A 21,584-nucleotide genomic window follows, 5' to 3' on the forward strand; every position below is an offset into this window, starting at 1 on the left:
CCCAGGATCAAATCCCACGTCGGGCTCCCAGTGCATGGAGCCCGCTTCTCCCTCTGCCTGTGTCTCTGCCTCTCTCTCTCTCTGTATGACTATCATAAATAAATAAAAATTAAAAAAAAAATAAATAAAAAGGCCTGTGAAAATCTCCCACAAAGTGAACTTCCTTCTAATGCTTGAGTCCCTGCTACAAGAGTCTGGACAAGAGGCTGTCTCGTCTGTGTAAACATCTTTGATGGCAGAGAACTTAGCTCCTCTATGCAGCCCATTTCCCTGAGGCAGTTCTTTATCACAAAATGGGACCTGTTCTTTGTAATTTTCGTCATTGGTCCTGATTTGTGTCATTTTTGGTTTTCTCATCTCCAGCCTAAGAATCCTCAGTTCCCCTTTTCTTCCAAAAGCAGAACACTACCTGCTGTTCAATGAGGAAGCAGAGAAATGCACTCCCTCCCTGCGCACTTGGCAGCCCCTCCAAACTCCTCCATGTGCAGAGCTGAAAAATCAGCTGGGCTTGATAGGGATATAGGTCTGGGGGGACAGAAGAGTCTAGAGAAGTCTAGGCAGCTTGCTGCCTCTGAAGTGATCATCATCCCTACTGGCCAGGGTGAGTGAGGTGCACTGCACCAGATGCAGGAAAACTGGTACAGACCAAGTGACAGGGCACTGAGTGACCGCTGACAGGGGCCTGCCAGGTGAGCTGTCGCAGGGGCCCTTCTGCTCTCAGATGAAGGACGCCAAAGTCAAATCTGAGACCATTTAACCAAGGACTTCCTAAGTCAGTAGTACAGTGAGGCAACCAGAACAAAGTAGGCACCGTATTATAAGGCTAACATAGCTGGGAAGGAAATCAAAAAGAAGTTTTTCAGATTTGACAAATTACATTAAGAGCTGGGGCTCTGGGACACCTGGGTGGCTCAGTCAGTTAAGCGTCTGCCTTCAGCTCAGGTCATGATCCCGGGGTCCTGGGGTCATGCCCCATGTTTCAGGGCTCCCTGTTCAGCATGGAGACTGCTTCTTCCTCTTCCTCTGCTTTTCCCCTTTGCTTGTGCTCTCTCTTTCATTTTTCTCTCACAAACGAATAAATAAAATCTTAAAAGAAAAAAAAAAAAACAACCTGGGGCTCTTTCTCAAGTAACTGAGGTCCAAGCAGATTCTTTTCCCTCTGGATACTTAAGAATAGGAAAAGAACAGCCATATTTGAGCACAACCAGCAACTTATCTGCTTTTCATTTCCTCAAGTGGCAGATATTGACTGCCTGCAATGATGTACCAGGCATCATGCCAGGTGCCATAATAAACGGGACAGACTGGGTCCAGGCCCCCTTCCCATAGCCCACTCCTGTACGATGCCTGACACTTTTCTGTGTCTCTGTGGGCACCTTTTAGCTGTTTGGTAAGGAAGGCAGGGCATAGATCCTTAGCTCCCATTAAACAGGTGCTGGTAAGACCTGACTGGCCTGGGCTTCTAGGCAGAACTCATGGCTGAGTCAGAACTTGGGCCCAGGACTCTGGACTCCCCAGGCTCCATAGCCTTTGAGGCCAGACCATCCCCACTGCCAGAAGTATGAGTTTGGGCATTCTGAATCTCACCTGCTATCACTGGAGTTTGCAGAGGGGAAGCTCTGTTCCCCTGAGTTCTGGTTGTTCCCAAAGGCCTGGCTGTTGCCTCTGTCCACAGACTGGCCTGTGCTTACCCCTAAACTGGTGCTGTCTAACACCGGGGTGGCCGTCTGGTCCACAGACACCTGTAGAAAATTTGAAAATGAACAAAGCAACAAAATTCTTTAAGGCTATTTACATATGTGGTCCTTCCCATACCTCTTTCCTTCCCAGTCCCCAGTGGTCCCTGGTAGAAGAGCTAAAGGAGTCCAGCCCAGTCTCGTGCAGAGTGCCTTCCATCAGAGCAATGGGAATTCCTGAACCCCACACCAAGGCTGACAGGAATCCATCGTTCACAGTGAATCCCCAGAACCAAAGAAATGGCTCCAGCCCCTGACTCAAACCACAGATATACACTAAAGAAGAATCTCCACTGAAACAGTAAGGAAGTCAGAAGCATGAGACTGAGAAGTGGGAGAGAGAGAACACAATTAGAGACAAATGGATGAATATTCCAGCTAGTGCCCTCCCTTACCATGGTTCACCCTTTTCCGTCCCAATCCTGCTTTCCCATGTCTGTCAGTGGGATAATCAACCTTCTAAGCGCCCAGGCTCAATCTCAGGGGCATCTAATAGCTCCCTTCCTTCTCCAGCTTTATCTCTAAAGAGAGGCCTAGTCCTGTGACCTTGTCCCTGCTGACTCACATGTATCTCTTAAGTCATGCCTGTTCTACCAGGGGAAGGTTCTAACAGTCTCCTAATCAACTTCCTCAACTGTAGTAGCCTCTCCCCTGGAGACCCCACCTGCCAGCCACCTCCATTTTCTTCCTCCTAAAAGACAGTTCTAATCCCATCACTCCATGACTCTGAAATCTTTCAGGTCTCCCCATGAGCTACCAAACTCACAGGGCCCTGTGGATCCAGCACAAACAGCCCTGACCTGTGATGGCCCTGCATGCTTGCTACTCATCCACATATATATTTCTAGCCAAATCAAACCCCGTGTTTTTAATCCTGTGTGTTCTGCTGACCTGAGGTGCCCTTCCCTACAAGCACAGGCTAAAAATCTATCAGTCTTGATGGCCATTTCAAATGCTGCTCCCTCAGTAAAATGTTTTCTGACTCACTCCACTCTGGATCCCAAAGAAGAACCATCTCTCTCTCTCTCTCTCCCCGCCCCCCTCTCTCCCCCTCTCCTTTGGATCTTTATAACCCTCTTCTGGCAGCTGCCAAATTCTGCTTCATGTAATGGTTTTATATTGGTCTCATTCCTTTTAAACATCTTTGAGCATGGGAGTATGACCTATTTGCTTAGAAGGGCTGTACCCCATGGCAGATATCTGGAGAGAATAGCAAGCCTTCCAGAGCACTCCAGGAAAAATCTGACTCCTAGTCCCTCTTATATGGGGTTCTTGAATACTTCAGAATGGAGCTTTCTATAACCAAATATTTTGTTGGATGTTGTAAAAATCACTCCTTCTAAAATGGGGTTTCTCAGCCTTGGCACCATTGCCATTAGGGGCCAGATCAGTCTTTTGAGGGACGGAGCTGTGCCTTTTAAGATGTTGAGCAGCATCCCTGGCTTTCACCTACTAGATGCCAGTAACACCAGCCCCCATCACCACTCCCCATTCCCAGCTGTGACAATTAAAAATATCTCCAAATACAATCATATGTGCCCTGCGAGACAAAGTTGCCTCCAGTTCTAAAAGAACCATTCCCCTACATCAGGCTCAATGATTTGCAATAAAAGGACCACACAGACTTTGCTAGCACCATAAATACACAGAGAAGTACATTAAGAAGTAGCTTGCAATCACTAATCACCATCTGCCCCTAACTAGCAAGACTTAGAAACAGGTACTACAAATTAAAATCTAGTTTTTTTTTTTTATAAGCAAGGAATTTGAAGTCCTCCACCCATCATGTCCTGGGAATTCTCGGTTTTCTGCACGTCTCTTCCTCAGTGGCTGCTTAAGATTCTTTAGTTGATCAGAGTGGCTTTATTTATTTATGATAGTCACACAGAGAGACAGAGACACAGGCAGAGGGAGAAGCAGGCTCCATGCACTGGGAGCCCGACGTGGGATTCGATCCCGGGTCTCCAGGATCGCGCCCTGGGCCAAAGACAGGCGCCAAACCGCTGTGCCACCCAGGGATCCCAGGTACTACAAATTAAATGAAGAAGCTAACTATTGTGTGTGGAGGGGGGGGGGGGGGGCTAGATCCAGCTCTAGGTGCCACCTTCCAGACTCCTGTAGTGGGTTAACTCTCATCTATGGCACCTGAGATCTGCTCCACCACCCTAAGCTGCCAGAAACGTATATGGTTCCTACAGCTTTATTTTAGCAGGTATGTGGTTAAGGAGTTATCCTCTAAATCAGAAATCGGCAAACATTTTTGGTAAAGGAGCAGAGGGTAATTATTTTAGGCTTTATGGGCTAGATGGCCCTGTTGAAACCACTCCACTCAGCATGAAGAACAGAGTAGCAGACAATGGAAATGAATGGGCGTGGCCCTGTTGCAGTGAGAATTATCTACAAAAGTAGATGGTAGGTCAGATTTGCCCCATAGTTTCCTGATCCCCTGCTCTGTATCATACAATGTCCATCTCTCAAGAGACTGCTTAGATCTTAATACCACGAAAAGGTTATGTTTCTCCCTAGCAAATGGTTTGTCTTTATCTTATGACCACCTTGAATCCTAGAATAGAGGTTTCCCACTTTTCTTTGGCTCCCAGATATTTTGGGACTGAATTTAGCACAAAACTAGATGCTTTATAAGACCTCAGATGATGTTCTATCTTATGTTTTTCTTTTCCTGAATTTCCCCATTTAGTCACGTTTTATTCTGGACGTTGCATTTGCTTCCATAATCCACCTGAAGTAACTTTTTGGAATAAATAGGAGGACAAAGAAAGCTGGATGGACAGAAGAGCAGTCTTTGAGCAGAGGCCTAGAAAAGGCAAGTGGAGGGAGGTGCTTGCTGTTGGGTACAACTCCATTTTTTTGTTGTTAAATTGTTTTATTTTTTTTAATTTTTTTTTTATTTTTTGTTATTTTTTGTTTAATTGTTTTAAAGTAATTCCTACACCTAAAGTGGGGCTCAAACTCACAACCCTGAGATCAAGAGATTCACATTCCATCGACTAAGCGAGCCAGAGGTCCTGGAGGCAACTCCATTTTAAGAACCTTGTCCAATGGGACACCTGGGTGGCTCAGTGATTGAGCATCTGCTTTGGCTCAGGTCATGATCCCAGAGTCCTGGGATCAAGTCCTGTATCAGGCTCCTCACAGGGAGCCTGCTTCTCCCTCTGCCTATGTCTTTGCCTCTCTCTGTGTCTTTCATGACAAATACATAAAATATTTTTTTTTAAAAAAAAAGAACCTGTCCAAAACTCTCCCTACAGAGGTGGACACCCCTGCCTTCAAGAGTTGCAGTTGAATCTCTCCCTCCTCTTTTGAGTAGGCTACCGTTAAGGAACTTGCTTCCAAAGAACAGAGTATAGAAAGGGATAGTAACTTCATAATGAAGACAGCTGGTAAATATTACACTACCAACTGATGAGGTGACCAGCAAAGTTGTGTGGATCCCATGTACCCCCTAGTATGATGTGATGAGAAGCATACTTCACCACTGAGGTATTCTTGTCAAAAACCCCTAACTCCACCATGAGAAAAACACCAAACCAACCCAGATTCAGAGGCATTCTGCAGGATATCTAGCCAGGGCTCCTCAAGACTTTCTAAAGTCATTAAAAAACAAGGAAAGACAGAAATTGTCACAGACCAGAGGACACTAGGGAGACATGAAAATGAAATGCAACTTGGTGCCCTGGACTGGATCTTGGAACAGAAAAAGGACATTAATAGAAAAACTGGTGAAACCAAATAAAGTCTGGTATTTAGTTAATTAAACAACCAAGCCCTCAACAGTAACACCAACCCTGTCTCCTTCCTCTTTCCCACATGCTCAAAGCCACGGGAGATAAGGGAGAGAGCCCCTCGAGGGATGCCTTAGAGGTTAGCACCATCCACAACAGGCACCCCCAAGGACCCTCCACAACTCATGTGCCTGTCAGCCCCACTGCCTTTACACTGGAGTACTGGCAGCCACCAGGAAGCTGCCAAGTCTGCCAGTCCAACCCTACCAATGTAACTTGAGGGTGGTAGACATAACATGTTGCTTTGTCTTACCTGGAGACAAAATGGGCTAAGTGGCATTCCTGGTTTCCCCTCACCTGGCTCCGTTAGGGCATTTAGAGGCATCATAAAGGGACTGGTGACAGAATTTCATATTCAGAGAGCTTGGGAATAACTCTCAGCTCCATAACCAGGTTTTCCAAGGTTTATATTATCAGGGAAGGATGTAACATCTTTCCAAATCAAACCTCTTCCCACTGGCCCTCATGAAGCTTACCATCTGGGAGTGGGAAGGAAAAACAGACATGAGACAAGGAATGTCCATATTAGGACAGCTCTATGCCCAGGAGAAGCTCGAGATGTGCGATCTCAATTGAACCACATTTTCTCCACAGTACAGCCTCCCTCTTCCATATGTCCATCCCAACCCCTGATTCTCAATGGTTATTTATATTTTCATATCTCAGCACCACTCTAAAAAAGGGAAGAAGTTATCAATAGACATATAATAAGATAAAATAAATAAATGAGAAAATCCAGGGAACAAGGATAGAAAAAGTGAAAAAAAGAGTAAACAAGGGTAGGAAAAAATGTGAAATTCAGAGTCTCAGTAAGTACTGTGCTGATATGGTTTTAAATATCTAGATCTTAAAAATCTTTAAAAAAAAAAAAAAAAAGGGATCCCTGGGTGGTGCAGCAGTTTAGCGCCTGCCTTTGGCCCAGGGTGCGATCCTGGAGACCCGGGATCGAATCCCACGTCGGGCTCCCGGTGCATGGAGCCTCCTTCTCCCTCTGCCTGTGTCTCTGCCTCTCTCACTCTCTCTCTCTCTCTGTGTGTGTGTGACTATCATAAATAAATAAAAATTAAAAAAAAAAAAAAAGGGGCAGCCCGGGGAGCTCAGTAATTTAGCGTTGCCTTCAGCCCAGGGCCTGATCCTGGAGACCTGGGATCGAGTCCCACATCAGGCTCCCTGCATGGAGCCTGTTTCTCCCTCTGCCTGTGTCTGTCTCTCTCTCTGTGTCTCTCATGAATAAATAAATAAAATCTTTAAAAATAAATAAAAAATGTCTAGACCTGTTCCAAGCAATACAATAGCTACTAGCTATATGCGGCTATTCAAATAGAAATTAATTAAAATAAAATGTATGGACACCTGGGTGGCTCAGCAGCTGAGCATCTGCCTTTGGCCCAGGGCGTGATCCTGGAGTCTGGGATTGAGTCCCACATCGGGCTCCCTGTATGGAGCCTGCTTCTCCCTCTGCCTAGGTCTCTCCATCCCTCTCATGAGTAAATAAATAAAATCTTCTTTAAAAATTTTTTAAAAAATAAAGTGTAAAATTCAGGTCCTCAGTTGCACCAGCCTCTTATTAAATGCTCACTAGCCAGGTGTGACTAGCCATCTGTGTTGGATAGTACACATACAGAGCATTTCCATCACTGCAACAAGTTCTACTGGACAACACTCTTCTAGAGCAAAGGTGGCAAACAAAAGTATGAAGAGGGACTGGTAGATATATATTGGCACAGCTGACTAAGTATTTAAAAAAAAAAAAAAAAGGAAAGGCCACAGGCTGCTCCAAGGTCATGTGATTATCGCTGGGAAGGAAGCAAGGCCCAGTTTCTAGCTTATTTTACAATATAAGACAGAAAACCAGTTTCTGTATGAAACTTCCTGATTTATAAATATTTCCAATCACTTCAAAAATTAAAAATGCATAGCAAGGCTGAACATGTTTTCAGGAGCTGGGAATGAAATGAATGTCCTGCAGGTAAAACCGTGCTCTTGGCAAAAGTCTTGCACATAGATTTCTGATAACAACCTGACTGAGGGTGGATGGTTTAGGTTAGAGCAATGGTTGATTAAGATGACCCTAGGTTTCTCTGGGGGGAAATGAGCCCTGGGGGACAGGAGTCTTTTGTTTACTCATGTCTCCAAAGACAGAAAACAGATCAAAGGGTAAAAAGCCCACACTGACTCTGATTTCCCAGGGTTCCTGTGAGCATGCTGAAAACTGCAACCCTAACAACCGTGGCTTCAAAGTGCATTCTGCAAAAGCCTAGGGGCCTGTGGTAGCATCTCTGAGGCCATCGCACTCTACACCTGCTGGGGGCTTGCAGCCTTCTCCAATCTCCCACATAATTAATGGTTCTATGTTTGTTGGGTTATAGTTCAGGGTCTGGTGTAAATTATCCATTGGGGGGACGCCTGGGTGGCTTATGGTGAGCTTCTGCCTTTGGCTTAGGGCGTGATCTGGGGTCTGGGGATCGAGTCTTGCATCGGGCTCCCTGTGAGGAGCCTGCTTCTCCCTTTGCTTATGTCTCTGCCTCTCTTTCTTTCTCATGAATGAATAAATAAAATGTTAAAAAAATTATCCATTAGGAAAGAAAGGGTTCCTTTTTTTTTTGTTCCATTGTTTAAATAAACATTTTTGTGTCTATCTCCCCATCAGTATGCCTAAAGCAGTAACTAATGAAGTCCTCCCAAGTGCCAGCCTAGGTGCTGAAGAATCAATACGCAGCTGCCCTGTGGGAGCTCATGGGCTTACAGTCTCATGAAAGCACTAATCAAATCCCAGTCATACAAACACAAAAGTAGAACTGGGAGAAGAGCTGAAAGGAGGGGCGCTGGAACTCTGTGAGTCTAAGATGTAGGATTTGACTAGATGACTAAGTTAACCAGGCACGGGAACAATGTGTGCCAAGGCACTGCAGCAGGAAACCTGGTGCCTATAGCAGTGTGCAGAAAAGCTTCTGTCACTGGGGTCCAAGAGTGAAGAAGAGAATGATAGAAGATGAGACTAGAAGAGGAGGGCGGGCCTTGATGACACAGGATTCTAGTCCATCATAAGGATTTTGGCCTTTATCCTAAAGGAAAGAAAGCCACTTGTTATGGACTGAATGGATGCCCCTAAAATTCATATGTTGAAGCCCTAGTCACCAAGTGATTATATTTGGAGGTGGGGGCCTTTGAGAACTGATCAGGTTTAGATGAGGCCATGAGGGTGAGGCCATGGGATTAATGTCTTTGTAAGAAGAGAGACCAGAGCTCCCTATGTCTGCCACCTGAGGACACAGAAGAGAGCCATCCGCAAGCCAGAAGAGGGCCCCTCATCAGGAACTCAATGTGCCAGCACCCTAATCTTGGACTTTTCAGCCTCTAGAACTGTAAGAAGTCAATGTCCTCATGAAGCCCCCAGTCTAGGGTGTTTTGTTTTGTTTTTTTTTAAAGATTTTATTTATTTATTCATGACACACACACAGAGGCAGAGACACAGGCAGAGGGAGAAGCAGGCTCCATGCAGGGAGCCTGACGTGGCACTTGAATCCAGGTCTCCAGGATCAGGCCCTGGGCTGAAGGTGGCGCTAAACCGCTGAGCCACCCGGGCTGCCCTAGGGTGTTTTATTATAGCAGCCCAAGCTAATACACTGTGGAAAGGTGAACCCTGGATGCAGGCTGCCAAAGGCCATTATGGAAGCAGAGATCATGATGGAGACTGCTTTAGGACCAAAGTGAGAAATGGTCACAGGGACCAGGGGTGGGGTGGTGGTGATGGAAGTGAAGAGAAGCAGGTGAGTCCTTGCTGGGCTGAGCCCCTGAGCCATGCCTGCTTGTGAGAGTCACTGGCTGGGGGTCAGGAGATGAGAGAAGGAAGAAAGCCTAACACCAGCTCAGGCCTCAGGTGGCAGGAGCCGGTCCCCTTGACCATGATATTCCCTCAAGCTCCAAACTGCAAACTAGAGGCATCAGGCTGACTTCTGAGGAAAATTTCATTACCAAGGGTTTCTCATGCCCTCCAAATTCTTGTGTCAGTTTGTGATGATAAAAATTGATTTCCAGAGAGCAGGGCACAGAGAGAACTGAGTAGCTCTGTTCTGGTTATCCGAATGACATGTTCATTATCATTAGGATGATGAATTGGTGGCACATGAAACTATTTTCCAAGACACTGCCCTGTTACCTGGAATCTTGTGTGCACTGCTGTCTGTTTTAATTTTACAGGCACTTCCTTCCCTGAGTAGAACCAGTCTGGGTGATGCCCTCCTCACCCTTGGCTAAAAGGAACTCCTTCTCAGGAGAAAGCTGTTGTGAGGGGCAAAAATCACAGGTCATACCTTTGCGACTCAGTCAGGGCCGGAGGACTTAACTTTGCAAGGTCCAACAGGGTCGTCGCAGATTTTCAGAGACAAGAGGCATAGGAGAGGTCACCCAGGCCCAGTGCATTTTTATACACACACCACACACACTCTCTCTCTCTCTCTCTCCCCCCCCCCCCCCCCCCCAAAAAAACCCCCCCCAACCCCCCCTTTTAAAAGGGGAAAAACCCCCCCCAAACCCCCCCCCCCCCCCCCCCCCCCCCCCCCCCTTTTTGGGGGCCCCCCTTTTAAACCCCCCCCCCCCCCCCCCCCCCCCCCCCCCTTCCCCCCCCCCCCCCCCCCCCCCTTCCCCCCCCCCCCCCCCCTTTTCCCCCCCCCCCCCCCCCCCACCCCCCCCCCCCCTTTTCCCCCCCCTCCCCCCCCCCCCCCCCCCGGTTTTTAAAAAAATTTTAAAATGCCTTCAGCCCAGGGCCTGATCCTGGAGACCTGGGATCGAGTCCCACATCAGGCTCCCTGCATGGAGCCTGTTTCTCCCTCTGCCTGTGTCTGTCTCTCTCTCTGTGTCTCTCATGAATAAATAAATAAAATCTTTAAAAATAAATAAAAAATGTCTAGACCTGTTCCAAGCAATACAATAGCTACTAGCTATATGCGGCTATTCAAATAGAAATTAATTAAAATAAAATGTATGGACACCTGGGTGGCTCAGCAGCTGAGCATCTGCCTTTGGCCCAGGGCGTGATCCTGGAGTCTGGGATTGAGTCCCACATCGGGCTCCCTGTATGGAGCCTGCTTCTCCCTCTGCCTAGGTCTCTCCATCCCTCTCATGAGTAAATAAATAAAATCTTCTTTAAAAATTTTTTAAAAAATAAAGTGTAAAATTCAGGTCCTCAGTTGCACCAGCCTCTTATTAAATGCTCACTAGCCAGGTGTGACTAGCCATCTGTGTTGGATAGTACACATACAGAGCATTTCCATCACCGCAACAAGTTCTACTGGACAACACTCTTCTAGAGCAAAGGTGGCAAACAAAAGTATGAAGAGGGACTGGTAGATATATATTGGCACAGCTGACTAAGTATTTAAAAAAAAAAAAAAAGGAAAGGCCACAGGCTGCTCCAAGGTCATGTGATTATCGCTGGGAAGGAAGCAAGGCCCAGTTTCTAGCTTATTTTACAATATAAGACAGAAAACCAGTTTCTGTATGAAACTTCCTGATTTATAAATATTTCCAATCACTTCAAAAATTAAAAATGCATAGCAAGGCTGAACATGTTTTCAGGAGCTGGGAATGAAATGAATGTCCTGCAGGTAAAACCGTGCTCTTGGCAAAAGTCTTGCACATAGATTTCTGATAACAACCTGACTGAGGGTGGATGGTTTAGGTTAGAGCAATGGTTGATTAAGATGACCCTAGGTTTCTCTGGGGGGAAATGAGCCCTGGGGGACAGGAGTCTTTTGTTTACTCATGTCTCCAAAGACAGAAAACAGATCAAAGGGTAAAAAGCCCACACTGACTCTGATTTCCCAGGGTTCCTGTGAGCATGCTGAAAACTGCAACCCTAACAACCGTGGCTTCAAAGTGCATTCTGCAAAAGCCTAGGGGCCTGTGGTAGCATCTCTGAGGCCATCGCACTCTACACCTGCTGGGGGCTTGCAGCCTTCTCCAATCTCCCACATAATTAATGGTTCTATGTTTGTTGGGTTATAGTTCAGGGTCTGGTGTAAATTATCCATTGGGGGGACGCCTGGGTGGCTTATGGTGAGCTTCTGCCTTTGGCTTAGGGCGTGATCTGGGGTCTGGGGATCGAGTCTTGCATCGGGCTCCCTGTGAGGAGCCTGCTTCTCCCTTTGCTTATGTCTCTGCCTCTCTTTCTTTCTCATGAATGAATAAATAAAATGTTAAAAAAATTATCCATTAGGAAAGAAAGGGTTCCTTTTTTTTTTTGTTCCATTGTTTAAATAAACATTTTTGTGTCTATCTCCCCATCAGTATGCCTAAAGCAGTAACTAATGAAGTCCTCCCAAGTGCCAGCCTAGGTGCTGAAGAATCAATACGCAGCTGCCCTGTGGGAGCTCATGGGCTTACAGTCTCATGAAAGCACTAATCAAATCCCAGTCATACAAACACAAAAGTAGAACTGGGAGAAGAGCTGAAAGGAGGGGCGCTGGAACTCTGTGAGTCTAAGATGTAGGATTTGACTAGATGACTAAGTTAACCAGGCACGGGAACAATGTGTGCCAAGGCACTGCAGCAGGAAACCTGGTGCCTATAGCAGTGTGCAGAAAAGCTTCTGTCACTGGGGTCCAAGAGTGAAGAAGAGAATGATAGAAGATGAGACTAGAAGAGGAGGGCGGGCCTTGATGACACAGGATTCTAGTCCATCATAAGGATTTTGGCCTTTATCCTAAAGGAAAGAAAGCCACTTGTTATGGACTGAATGGATGCCCCTAAAATTCATATGTTGAAGCCCTAGTCACCAAGTGATTATATTTGGAGGTGGGGGCCTTTGAGAACTGATCAGGTTTAGATGAGGCCATGAGGGTGAGGCCATGGGATTAATGTCTTTGTAAGAAGAGAGACCAGAGCTCCCTATGTCTGCCACCTGAGGACACAGAAGAGAGCCATCCGCAAGCCAGAAGAGGGCCCCTCATCAGGAACTCAATGTGCCAGCACCCTAATCTTGGACTTTTCAGCCTCTAGAACTGTAAGAAGTCAATGTCCTCATGAAGCCCCCAGTCTAGGGTGTTTTGTTTTGTTTTTTTTTAAAGATTTTATTTATTTATTCATGACACACACACAGAGGCAGAGACACAGGCAGAGGGAGAAGCAGGCTCCATGCAGGGAGCCTGACGTGGCACTTGAATCCAGGTCTCCAGGATCAGGCCCTGGGCTGAAGGTGGCGCTAAACCGCTGAGCCACCCGGGCTGCCCTAGGGTGTTTTATTATAGCAGCCCAAGCTAATACACTGTGGAAAGGTGAACCCTGGATGCAGGCTGCCAAAGGCCATTATGGAAGCAGAGATCATGATGGAGACTGCTTTAGGACCAAAGTGAGAAATGGTCACAGGGACCAGGGGTGGGGTGGTGGTGATGGAAGTGAAGAGAAGCAGGTGAGTCCTTGCTGGGCTGAGCCCCTGAGCCATGCCTGCTTGTGAGAGTCACTGGCTGGGGGTCAGGAGATGAGAGAAGGAAGAAAGCCTAACACCAGCTCAGGCCTCAGGTGGCAGGAGCCGGTCCCCTTGACCATGATATTCCCTCAAGCTCCAAACTGCAAACTAGAGGCATCAGGCTGACTTCTGAGGAAAATTTCATTACCAAGGGTTTCTCATGCCCTCCAAATTCTTGTGTCAGTTTGTGATGATAAAAATTGATTTCCAGAGAGCAGGGCACAGAGAGAACTGAGTAGCTCTGTTCTGGTTATCCGAATGACATGTTCATTATCATTAGGATGATGAATTGGTGGCACATGAAACTATTTTCCAAGACACTGCCCTGTTACCTGGAATCTTGTGTGCACTGCTGTCTGTTTTAATTTTACAGGCACTTCCTTCCCTGAGTAGAACCAGTCTGGGTGATGCCCTCCTCACCCTTGGCTAAAAGGAACTCCTTCTCAGGAGAAAGCTGTTGTGAGGGGCAAAAATCACAGGTCATACCTTTGCGACTCAGTCAGGGCCGGAGGACTTAACTTTGCAAGGTCCAACAGGGTCGTCGCAGATTTTCAGAGACAAGAGGCATAGGAGAGGTCACCCAGGCCCAGTGCATTTTTATACACACACACACACACACTCTCTCTCTCTCTCTCTCTCTCTTTCTCTCTCTCTTTTCCCCTCTTTCTCATTCAGGGAAAACAGCTGACTGGCCCAATCAAGCTGGTTCACCACCTGGTACCCCCTAGCCCCTATTCTCCCTCCCTTTTCCCCCCACACAGGTACATGTATGGAGAATTTACTACACGCCAGGGTCTGAGCTAATCACACAGATGTTTCATCTCAGTTCCCTCTCACAGCAATCCGACAAAAAAAAACACAATTAGCCCCATTCTACAGATGAGAAGTCTGAAGTTCAGGGAGGTTAGTGCAGCTGCTGAAAGGCTCACAACCAGTCTGACACCGGAGCCTCCACACTAACAGTCTTTTAACATGTAGCCCCATTCTGTTAAGAAGCTCATGACCCAGGGACGCCTGGGTGGCTCAGTGGTTGAGTGTCTGCCTTCAGCTCAGGTGGTGATGATGGGGCCCTGGGATCGAGTCCCCCATTAGGTTCCCCATGGGGAGCCTGCTTCTCCCTCTGCCTATGCCTCTGCCCCTTTCTCTCTATGTTGCTCATGAATAAATAAATAAAATCTTAAAAAAAAAAAAAGGAGCTCATGATCCACTCTTTGCGCTTCCTAGTCTGGGAATTAGGGTGGAAAGCAGAGGCTGCAGGAATAGGGAGCAGGCTCTAATAATCAGATGTCTGAAACTGACACAGAAACCTGGCACGGTAGGGATCCTATCTTAATTCCAGCTAGTATCTAGCCACCACATCCCATGCAACATGCAAGATTATTCCTGCCTCCTGCATTATTAGAAGTATGTTACTTAGTTTCCAAACATGTCCAGCTCTTTTAGTTACCTAGTTGTCCTTGCCCCATTACTTAACTTCATGATGCACAGAAATATGCTCTATGGTATTTCATTCCCTTGAAGTCTGTTGAGAAATGCATTTTTTTTCTAATCCTCAAAACTACCCTACAAGGAAGATATTTTTATTTCCTTCAAATGAGGAAACTTCAGGAGGTTAATTAACATGCCTAAAGCAGCTCCCTGATATAGGGCTGAAGATGAAATCTGAAAGGAGCCCTCTGACTCCATCGTCCCATTCCACACACCATGCAGTGTGTTAGAAAACAAACACAGCAAATTCCATGTTATGTATATCTTAACACAACAATAAACAAAAACAAAGCATAATTTCATTTTGTATAAGTACAGAGGATCCCTTTATATGAGCAGAGAAAATTTTTTATATGTATAAGCTTAACAATACTCTTGGTAGGTAATATAAACTTTGTGTGCCTCTCCTAACAGCTCATTTTTATATGTGATTTCCAATTGTGGGAACTCGTCCACTTTTGCTCCACCTGAAGCGATGTGGACTACTATTTAATTACGGGATTTATAAAACAATTATCTTATGGCTCTGCTAATTTTTCTTATGTTAAATTCTTTTTTAAAAAAAAGATTATTTTATTTATTTATTTATTTATTTATTTATTTATTTATTTATTTATGAGAGACACAGAGAGAGAGAGAGAGAGAGAGGCAGAGACACAGGCAGAGGGAGAAGCAGGCTCCATGCACCGGGAGCCCGACATGGGACTCGATCCCGGGTCTCCAGGATCGCGCCCTGGGCCAAAGGCAGGCACTAAACTGCTGAGCCACCCAGGGATTCTTCTTATGTTAAATTATAATCCAAGTCCAAAACTTTTTACAAGAGAGTTTCTTATTAGAAAGTAAAAGGTTAGGGATGCCTGGGTGGCTCAGTGGTTAAGCACGTCTGCCTTAGACTCAGGGCGTGATCCTGGAGTTCCGGGATTGAATCCCACATTGGGATCCCTGCATGGATCCTGCTTCTCCCTCTGCCAATGTCTCTGCCTCTCTCTGTGTGTGTCTCTCATGAATAAATAAAATCTTAAGAAAGAAAAAAGAATCTTAAAAAAAAAAAAGTAAAAGGTTAAAAAGTCTACTGTAAGTTTGTTTTAAACCAAAAATGCAGCATGTCTCCCACACTCAGAGATCAGAGATTCTTGGATTAGACCTCAGAGATCCTAACAGAGATTTGCCCAGGGTCACACAGCTCACTAGGAAAAGGCAAGTACAGACCTCTGAAGACCTGCACAGACAGACACAGCACCATCGGACCTCTTAAGAAAGGGAAGACTCCAAGACTCAACACCCCCTTTGCCTCCAGGCCTGGTGTGCTAAATGGTGCAGGGGCTCAGCCACTCATGGCTTGTGTGCCTTTGACCACATCTAAGCCTCAGTTTCTTCACTTGGAAAATGGGGTAATAACACCTACACTTCATAGACTGTTGTGAAGACTGTGTGCAAAGCCCTTTGCACAGTAAGTGGCAGAGTGAGGACTCAATCAATGTTAGTTTTCTCACTTTTGCCAAATAGAGATTCCTTAACCTTTGCCCTTGAACCTCCCAAGTTCTGTTCACCTTAGTCTGCCTGACTCTGCATTAACCTTAACTCCTTCAAATCTCTGTAACTAAGTCAACTTCATATACTTAGAGGCCTCAATAAAGGGCAAGGATTCCAGTTTCTCTTTCCCTAGGACCTATCAGAATTACTGAATTGGAGAAGCCAGTTACTGAGCAGGGGTCATGAGTCAAGGCTTTTGGTCCTGGATTTAAATCCCAGCTCTACCCTGCACAGTGTAAAGCATAACTTCTTTGTCCTCCAATTTCTCCATGTGTCAACTTGGGATAAATTAACTCATAGGCCACATAGTAAGGGTGAAATGAGAGAATACTACATGTTTGGCATGGAGCTACTGAAGACTAGGTTTGGAAGGCCTGTGGAAGTCTCTAGTCTGAACCTTTTATTTGACAAATGAGTTAAGGAAAGTCCAGAGGTGAGGTGAGCTGCCCACAGTCATCTACCATTAGCCTACAACAAAGCATATGCCTATTAATAAGTGTTTGCTGTTTGCACCACTTCCTGCCACACTGCTATGAATATATGAGGTTGTACTGAGAAGAAAAAAGTTAAGTGTTCAGTCCTTAAGAAAGCTATTTCATGTTGCTTATATTATATGCACAGAACACCTAAAAGGGAAGATGCTGCTGATGTGGCAGAGAATCAGTGGCAACTACGTGGAACACACAGGTAGACTTAGGAAACACGTGCGTCAATGCTGATGTAATCATCTGCTCTCCTGCATTAATCATTCGCGTCCCCCTTTGCCACCACCAACCCCATGGTAGGGAATGCACACCTCTGAGACCAAATTCAATTTCAGCTGCCCTTCAAACTCAATTTCAGCCCCATTCCATCTGTTCAGAGCCAAGCAGAAGGCTTCTGCTGATGAGGCAGGCATGCGTGGGCTGCAAAGCCCTCTGAGTTTGACTGACCTGTGGGTAGAAGGCGGATGACGCTGTGCGAGGGCTGCGGACAAACTCCATAAAGAAGGCCCCGTCCTGAAGTCAGAGGAGGAGGAAGCAGCGGTGGCAGCAGCAGCAAATGCAAAGGAGCGAAGGGACGAATGTGGACCCATGGTGAATCATTGGGAAGGAGAGGGGTATGAAAGAAAAAAATAAAAAATAAAAACAAGGAGGGAAGGAGAGAAATAAGGGCATGGGAGGGGAATGGAGGGATAAAAGAAAGAAAGAAAGAAAGAAAGAGAAAGAGAGAGAGAGATCCACCCAGAAAGACTGTATCCAAATGCAAAGCATTAGCAGGAACTCACACCTTCCTGGGCAGAACGTCCCATTTGTGTGGGAGCAAGCACAGGGACAGAAGGTGTGTCCAAGCTCCCTCAGGGCTCATCAGAGCCTGGCTTGGATATTGCACCCTCCCACATAGCTCTGAATTTTATTCAGACCTATGTCAAGGGAGAGGAAAAGGCCACAAAGCCGCTTGGTGGGGATGCTGGGGGAAAGCCTTCAGGGGTCACTTCCTGGCCTCCCGCCTGGCTGGGTGACCAGCACCCCTCTTGGAGAGATACAGAGGTTTGAGGTTTTCAGTTCTGCCTGTTAATAAATATGGCAGCCAGATGGGAGAAGAGGATTCACTGCAGGAAAAGTTGGTGCTTCATTTTTTAAGCAAACAGGGGATCCAGAAGCAGCAATACCTTCTCCTCCACTGGTTGTATAACAAAATAACCAAGAAGTTGAGATATATATAGTGTCAGAAACATATGCACTCATGGGGTAGGGGTGGAGAGATCTCAAACTGCCTTCCTCTCTGAACCCTATTCTTTTTTTTTAATTTTTTTTTCCTGAACCTTATTCTTGTGGAATATAAGCTGTCATGTATTTGAAACAAAAATGACACAGAAGCCTTTCCTGAAGACCCTTCCTTTCATCTTTCTTAAGTAACCTCTTGTCCCTTCAAAATATTTTTACTTTTTATGCATTATCACTGAAATTTGGAAATGGCACTTGATACATCTGCAGGTCTGCTTTCTTACAACTTTTCTTCAATTCTCAAAGTAGAATCATTGAAATATGTAGGTTTCCATTTTATCAATACTGCTGCCATTTCCCATCAACCACTTCAAATTTAAGTAACAAACCATGGATACATGTGGCTGTGGAGATGCAATTTCAGGGATCCCTCTCCACATCCAACACAAGACACTGACTGAAGACTGCTGGCATTTCTGAGTATGGCACCCACAGGTCTTCCCTTGGGCCATCTCATAAAATCTTTGCTTCTCTCAACTTACTTGGGGATCTACATCTGCTACAAATGATAACCATCCATGTAGATTTTGGTGTTAAGTTGGAAAATGAGAATGTTCCAAAGGGCAATCTACTATTTGGCCATTGGTGCATTTTAACCTTAGTGCTTGTGGTTCTGTAAGTTCTCAGTACTGTTCCAGGCATTGGTTTTAATTCTCAAAGATGGCAATAAGTATGGGTAACAGCTAGTGGGCCACACACAGGGTGCTTATGTACTCTCATTGTTTCATCTGTGTCCCTTCTCTGCTAGAACATATAGAAGCTGAGGTGCTAACCACTGCTGAGATTTATATAAATGTGAAAAGATTCTTCCTTGACTGACAGATCATTCTTTATGCAGACTATCCTTGGGACTGTACCTAAAGTCATTTCCCAGGGCTGGGTGAGCAAACTTGCAACCTGCAGGCCAAATCTGGCTACTGGTTTATTGTAGTCTGTGAGCTAAGGGTGGTTTTTAAAATTTAAAATGGATGTACAAGTATTTACGTTTAAAAAAAAAAAAGTGCCTACATAATAGCCTTGATCTTGCCTCTTGGCTAACAAAGTCTAAAATATTTATTTAGGTCTGCCAACTTCTAATTTATAGAATACATAAGCTGTCTACAGCCTCAGTTGACACTCTTTCTCAGATTTTAATCCCTGCATCCTCATGGGATAAATTTATCCTGAAGAAATAATAAGAGATATGTTTAAATAATTATGTGCAAGGATGTTGTTTGCAGTATTATTTATAATTGTGATATAGTGTAGAATAACTGTAAAAACTTATGGGATAATTACCCAAAATTCTTTTTAAAAATCAGAAATCTACATTTTTAACAAAAAAGTAAGTCATAAATGAAGGTCTATCCATATGATGAAATATGTATTTTTTTAAAATCATGTTTTTGAAAAATACTTGACTAGAAAATTTTCAAGATATGAAAGTGAAATAAACAAATACATAGATAAGACCGACAAGTATACAAATTAGCCACAGTTTTGAAAAATAAAATACATCTACTGAATCTCTTCCATCTCCTAGCAATAAAGACCAGATAAGAGAATGCACAGTAGCTCACCCTCCCATACCAGAATGATCTCACATTCTGAATTTCCCTGAATAAGTAGACAGAGCCATGTTTATTGGTCTTAAAGGATACAAAAAGCATGACCTATGGAGGTTTTGGCCCCTTTACTGTACTCACTATTCCATACAGAGGCCTCAGGCTTTGATCTTTTCCCCCACAGGATGCTTCCATTTGATTACATTTCTCAGTAGTTTAAGCAAACTCATGGGAATTTCTTTATCAAAGAGTGAGCTCTCTTAGGAGCTGCCCCAGTAGCTTTCTACCACCCGTCTAGGAGAGCCAAAGATGAGGCTGAAGGAAAACCAGATGGCCAATTTCACAGCTTGAGCCAGATCTTGGGACTTGACCAATATAGTTTAATTTGACTATGTTGCATCTGCATTTATCTAGCAGTTAACTTCCTTAAAATTGCAAGCAGAAACTACTTCCATAGAAATCATAATGCTTAAGAGGGCTCAGGGTAGAATTCATGAAATCCTCAGCACACTCATCCCTAGATTAGAACGGCTATTCATTTTCCCCTCCACATTGGGTCCCTGAGAGCACCAGGCAGCTTTCTGCTGGAGTGGCTCCCTTTACCTTTCGTGGGCTGTCCACGTAGGTGGGAGTCATGGCAACGCTGCTGCTCTCAGCTGGCTGGGAGGCGCTCTTGCCACCATGCACAGCTGCCTGCTGTTCTCCTAGGCACCTGAAAGATGGAAAAACACAGGTCTGTAGCTTGCTGAAAGTCCCCTGGTAAAGGGGCCATGTTAGCCAAGATGAAATGAAGACAGTCCTGTTGTCACCTCTGAAACATACACTTCTGCTTTGTTTCTCCTTCAGGCCAACACAATACCCTTAATTACATTCATTGTCCTGAGCAATCACCAGTCCTCCCAAGATAAATAAGAAAAGAGCTCAATTTAAAAATCACTATGGCAGTACCTGATGATTTGAAAGGTTTTACTTTGAAAGGTCAAGTGACAAGGTTGGAGTGACTCCATCCATGAACATCATTATTTTTTTAATCCTCTGGGAAGACTTGTTCTGTTTGTATTAAATATACCAGTAGAAGCACATTCTGAAAATTAGTGCTGCATTAACATGTGGCATAAACTATATGTGGAATTGACTCTCCATACATTTTGAAGGTTTATATGTTAACTTTTCAAACGCACACATTTATATCCCCTCAGTCATACAAATCTGACACTATTTGATAATCCAAGAAAACTATGGTTTTCTTATATTTTATCCCATCTCAGTTCTAATGGACATAAAAGCATGTTTCCACGTTTATTTTCCTTTTACCTGTACTAAAGATATTTATGAGCTAGTATAACTTAAATGCTCCCCCAAATTAGGTTGCTTCAACACATCACTGAATTTTTATTTGGTAGATTCCAGAAGTCTCACATTATAATCTTAAATCTTCATTATTATTGCAACAAAGACTTCTTGTGGTGGACACTGTGAGGCACCACCCAGATACCTCTGCTGTGACCTTGCTGCCACAGTAGCTGGGCCTATTGCCCAGCAGGCTCTGCTGTCAGCCCCTTCAGGGACAGCCCCAAGTGCAGAGCAGCTTTTTCAAGCTCTTGCTCCCCCTCCCCCACAGCTGCCCACACACAAGGAATGATCAATGAAGGGATGTACAGGTCTGGCCATGTTGGTCCAACTGGGTTCATCTCTGAAGGCTGTTCTAGCTCTAGAGCTTGAATGAGGTGGCCCAAGGCTGTCATTGGGCCTGCACTGCACCTGGGCTTCTCCCTCTGTCCATTCTTGCTTCCTCCTCCCTCCTACACATGCTGAGCCCAAGGACTCTCCTTAATAAACTCCATCTCTTGTCTGCCTCCCCCAAGAACCTAGTCTGTGTCACTTCTCTACTCTTAAATTCTGACATGTTTGTTACAGATTGTCAAGTAATCTTATACCGGAGATTAAAAATCAGTTTCCATGGTAACATGTTATACTCTTTTTTTCCCCCTAGCTTTTATTATGGAAAAATTTCAAACACAAACAAAAGTAAAAAGGATAAGATAATGAATCCCTACAAATGCACTCCCCCGAATTTCATGTTTCATCTATACCCCTTACCTACACATCCCAATTATTTTGAAGCAAAACTGATGCATATTATTTCACTCACAAGAACTTCAGCATGTACTGAATCCCCAAAAGAAAATAACTTGAATAAACATAACCAGGGATGCCTAGGTGGCTCAGCGGTTGAGTGTCCAACTTCG

The 21,584-nt window shown here is 44.9% G+C and overlaps 1 protein-coding gene across 8 annotated transcripts in view; it reads right to left on the bottom strand.

The window, feature by feature from the left end:
- Positions 1-21,584, bottom strand: part of DEPDC5 (DEP domain containing 5, GATOR1 subcomplex subunit) — a 128,459-nt gene that overhangs the window by 22,909 nt on the left and 83,966 nt on the right. For 5 of the 8 annotated variants that reach the window (XM_041729006.1, XM_041729011.1, XM_041729010.1 and 2 more), the window contains 3 exons: positions 19,939-20,047; positions 16,958-17,023; positions 1,588-1,742 (listed from right to left, as the gene is read on the bottom strand). In XM_041729006.1, coding sequence (XP_041584940.1) covers positions 1,588-1,742; positions 16,958-17,023; positions 19,939-20,047 — 330 coding nt within the window. The remainder of the gene's footprint in view (positions 1-1,587; positions 1,743-16,957; positions 17,024-19,938; positions 20,048-21,584) is intronic. The other 3 variants (XM_041729013.1, XM_041729009.1, XM_041729008.1) reach the window with 1 other exon arrangement.

This window comes from Vulpes lagopus, chromosome 14, assembly GCF_018345385.1.
Source record: "Vulpes lagopus strain Blue_001 chromosome 14, ASM1834538v1, whole genome shotgun sequence".
NCBI classification, from domain to species: Eukaryota; Metazoa; Chordata; class Mammalia; order Carnivora; family Canidae; genus Vulpes; species Vulpes lagopus.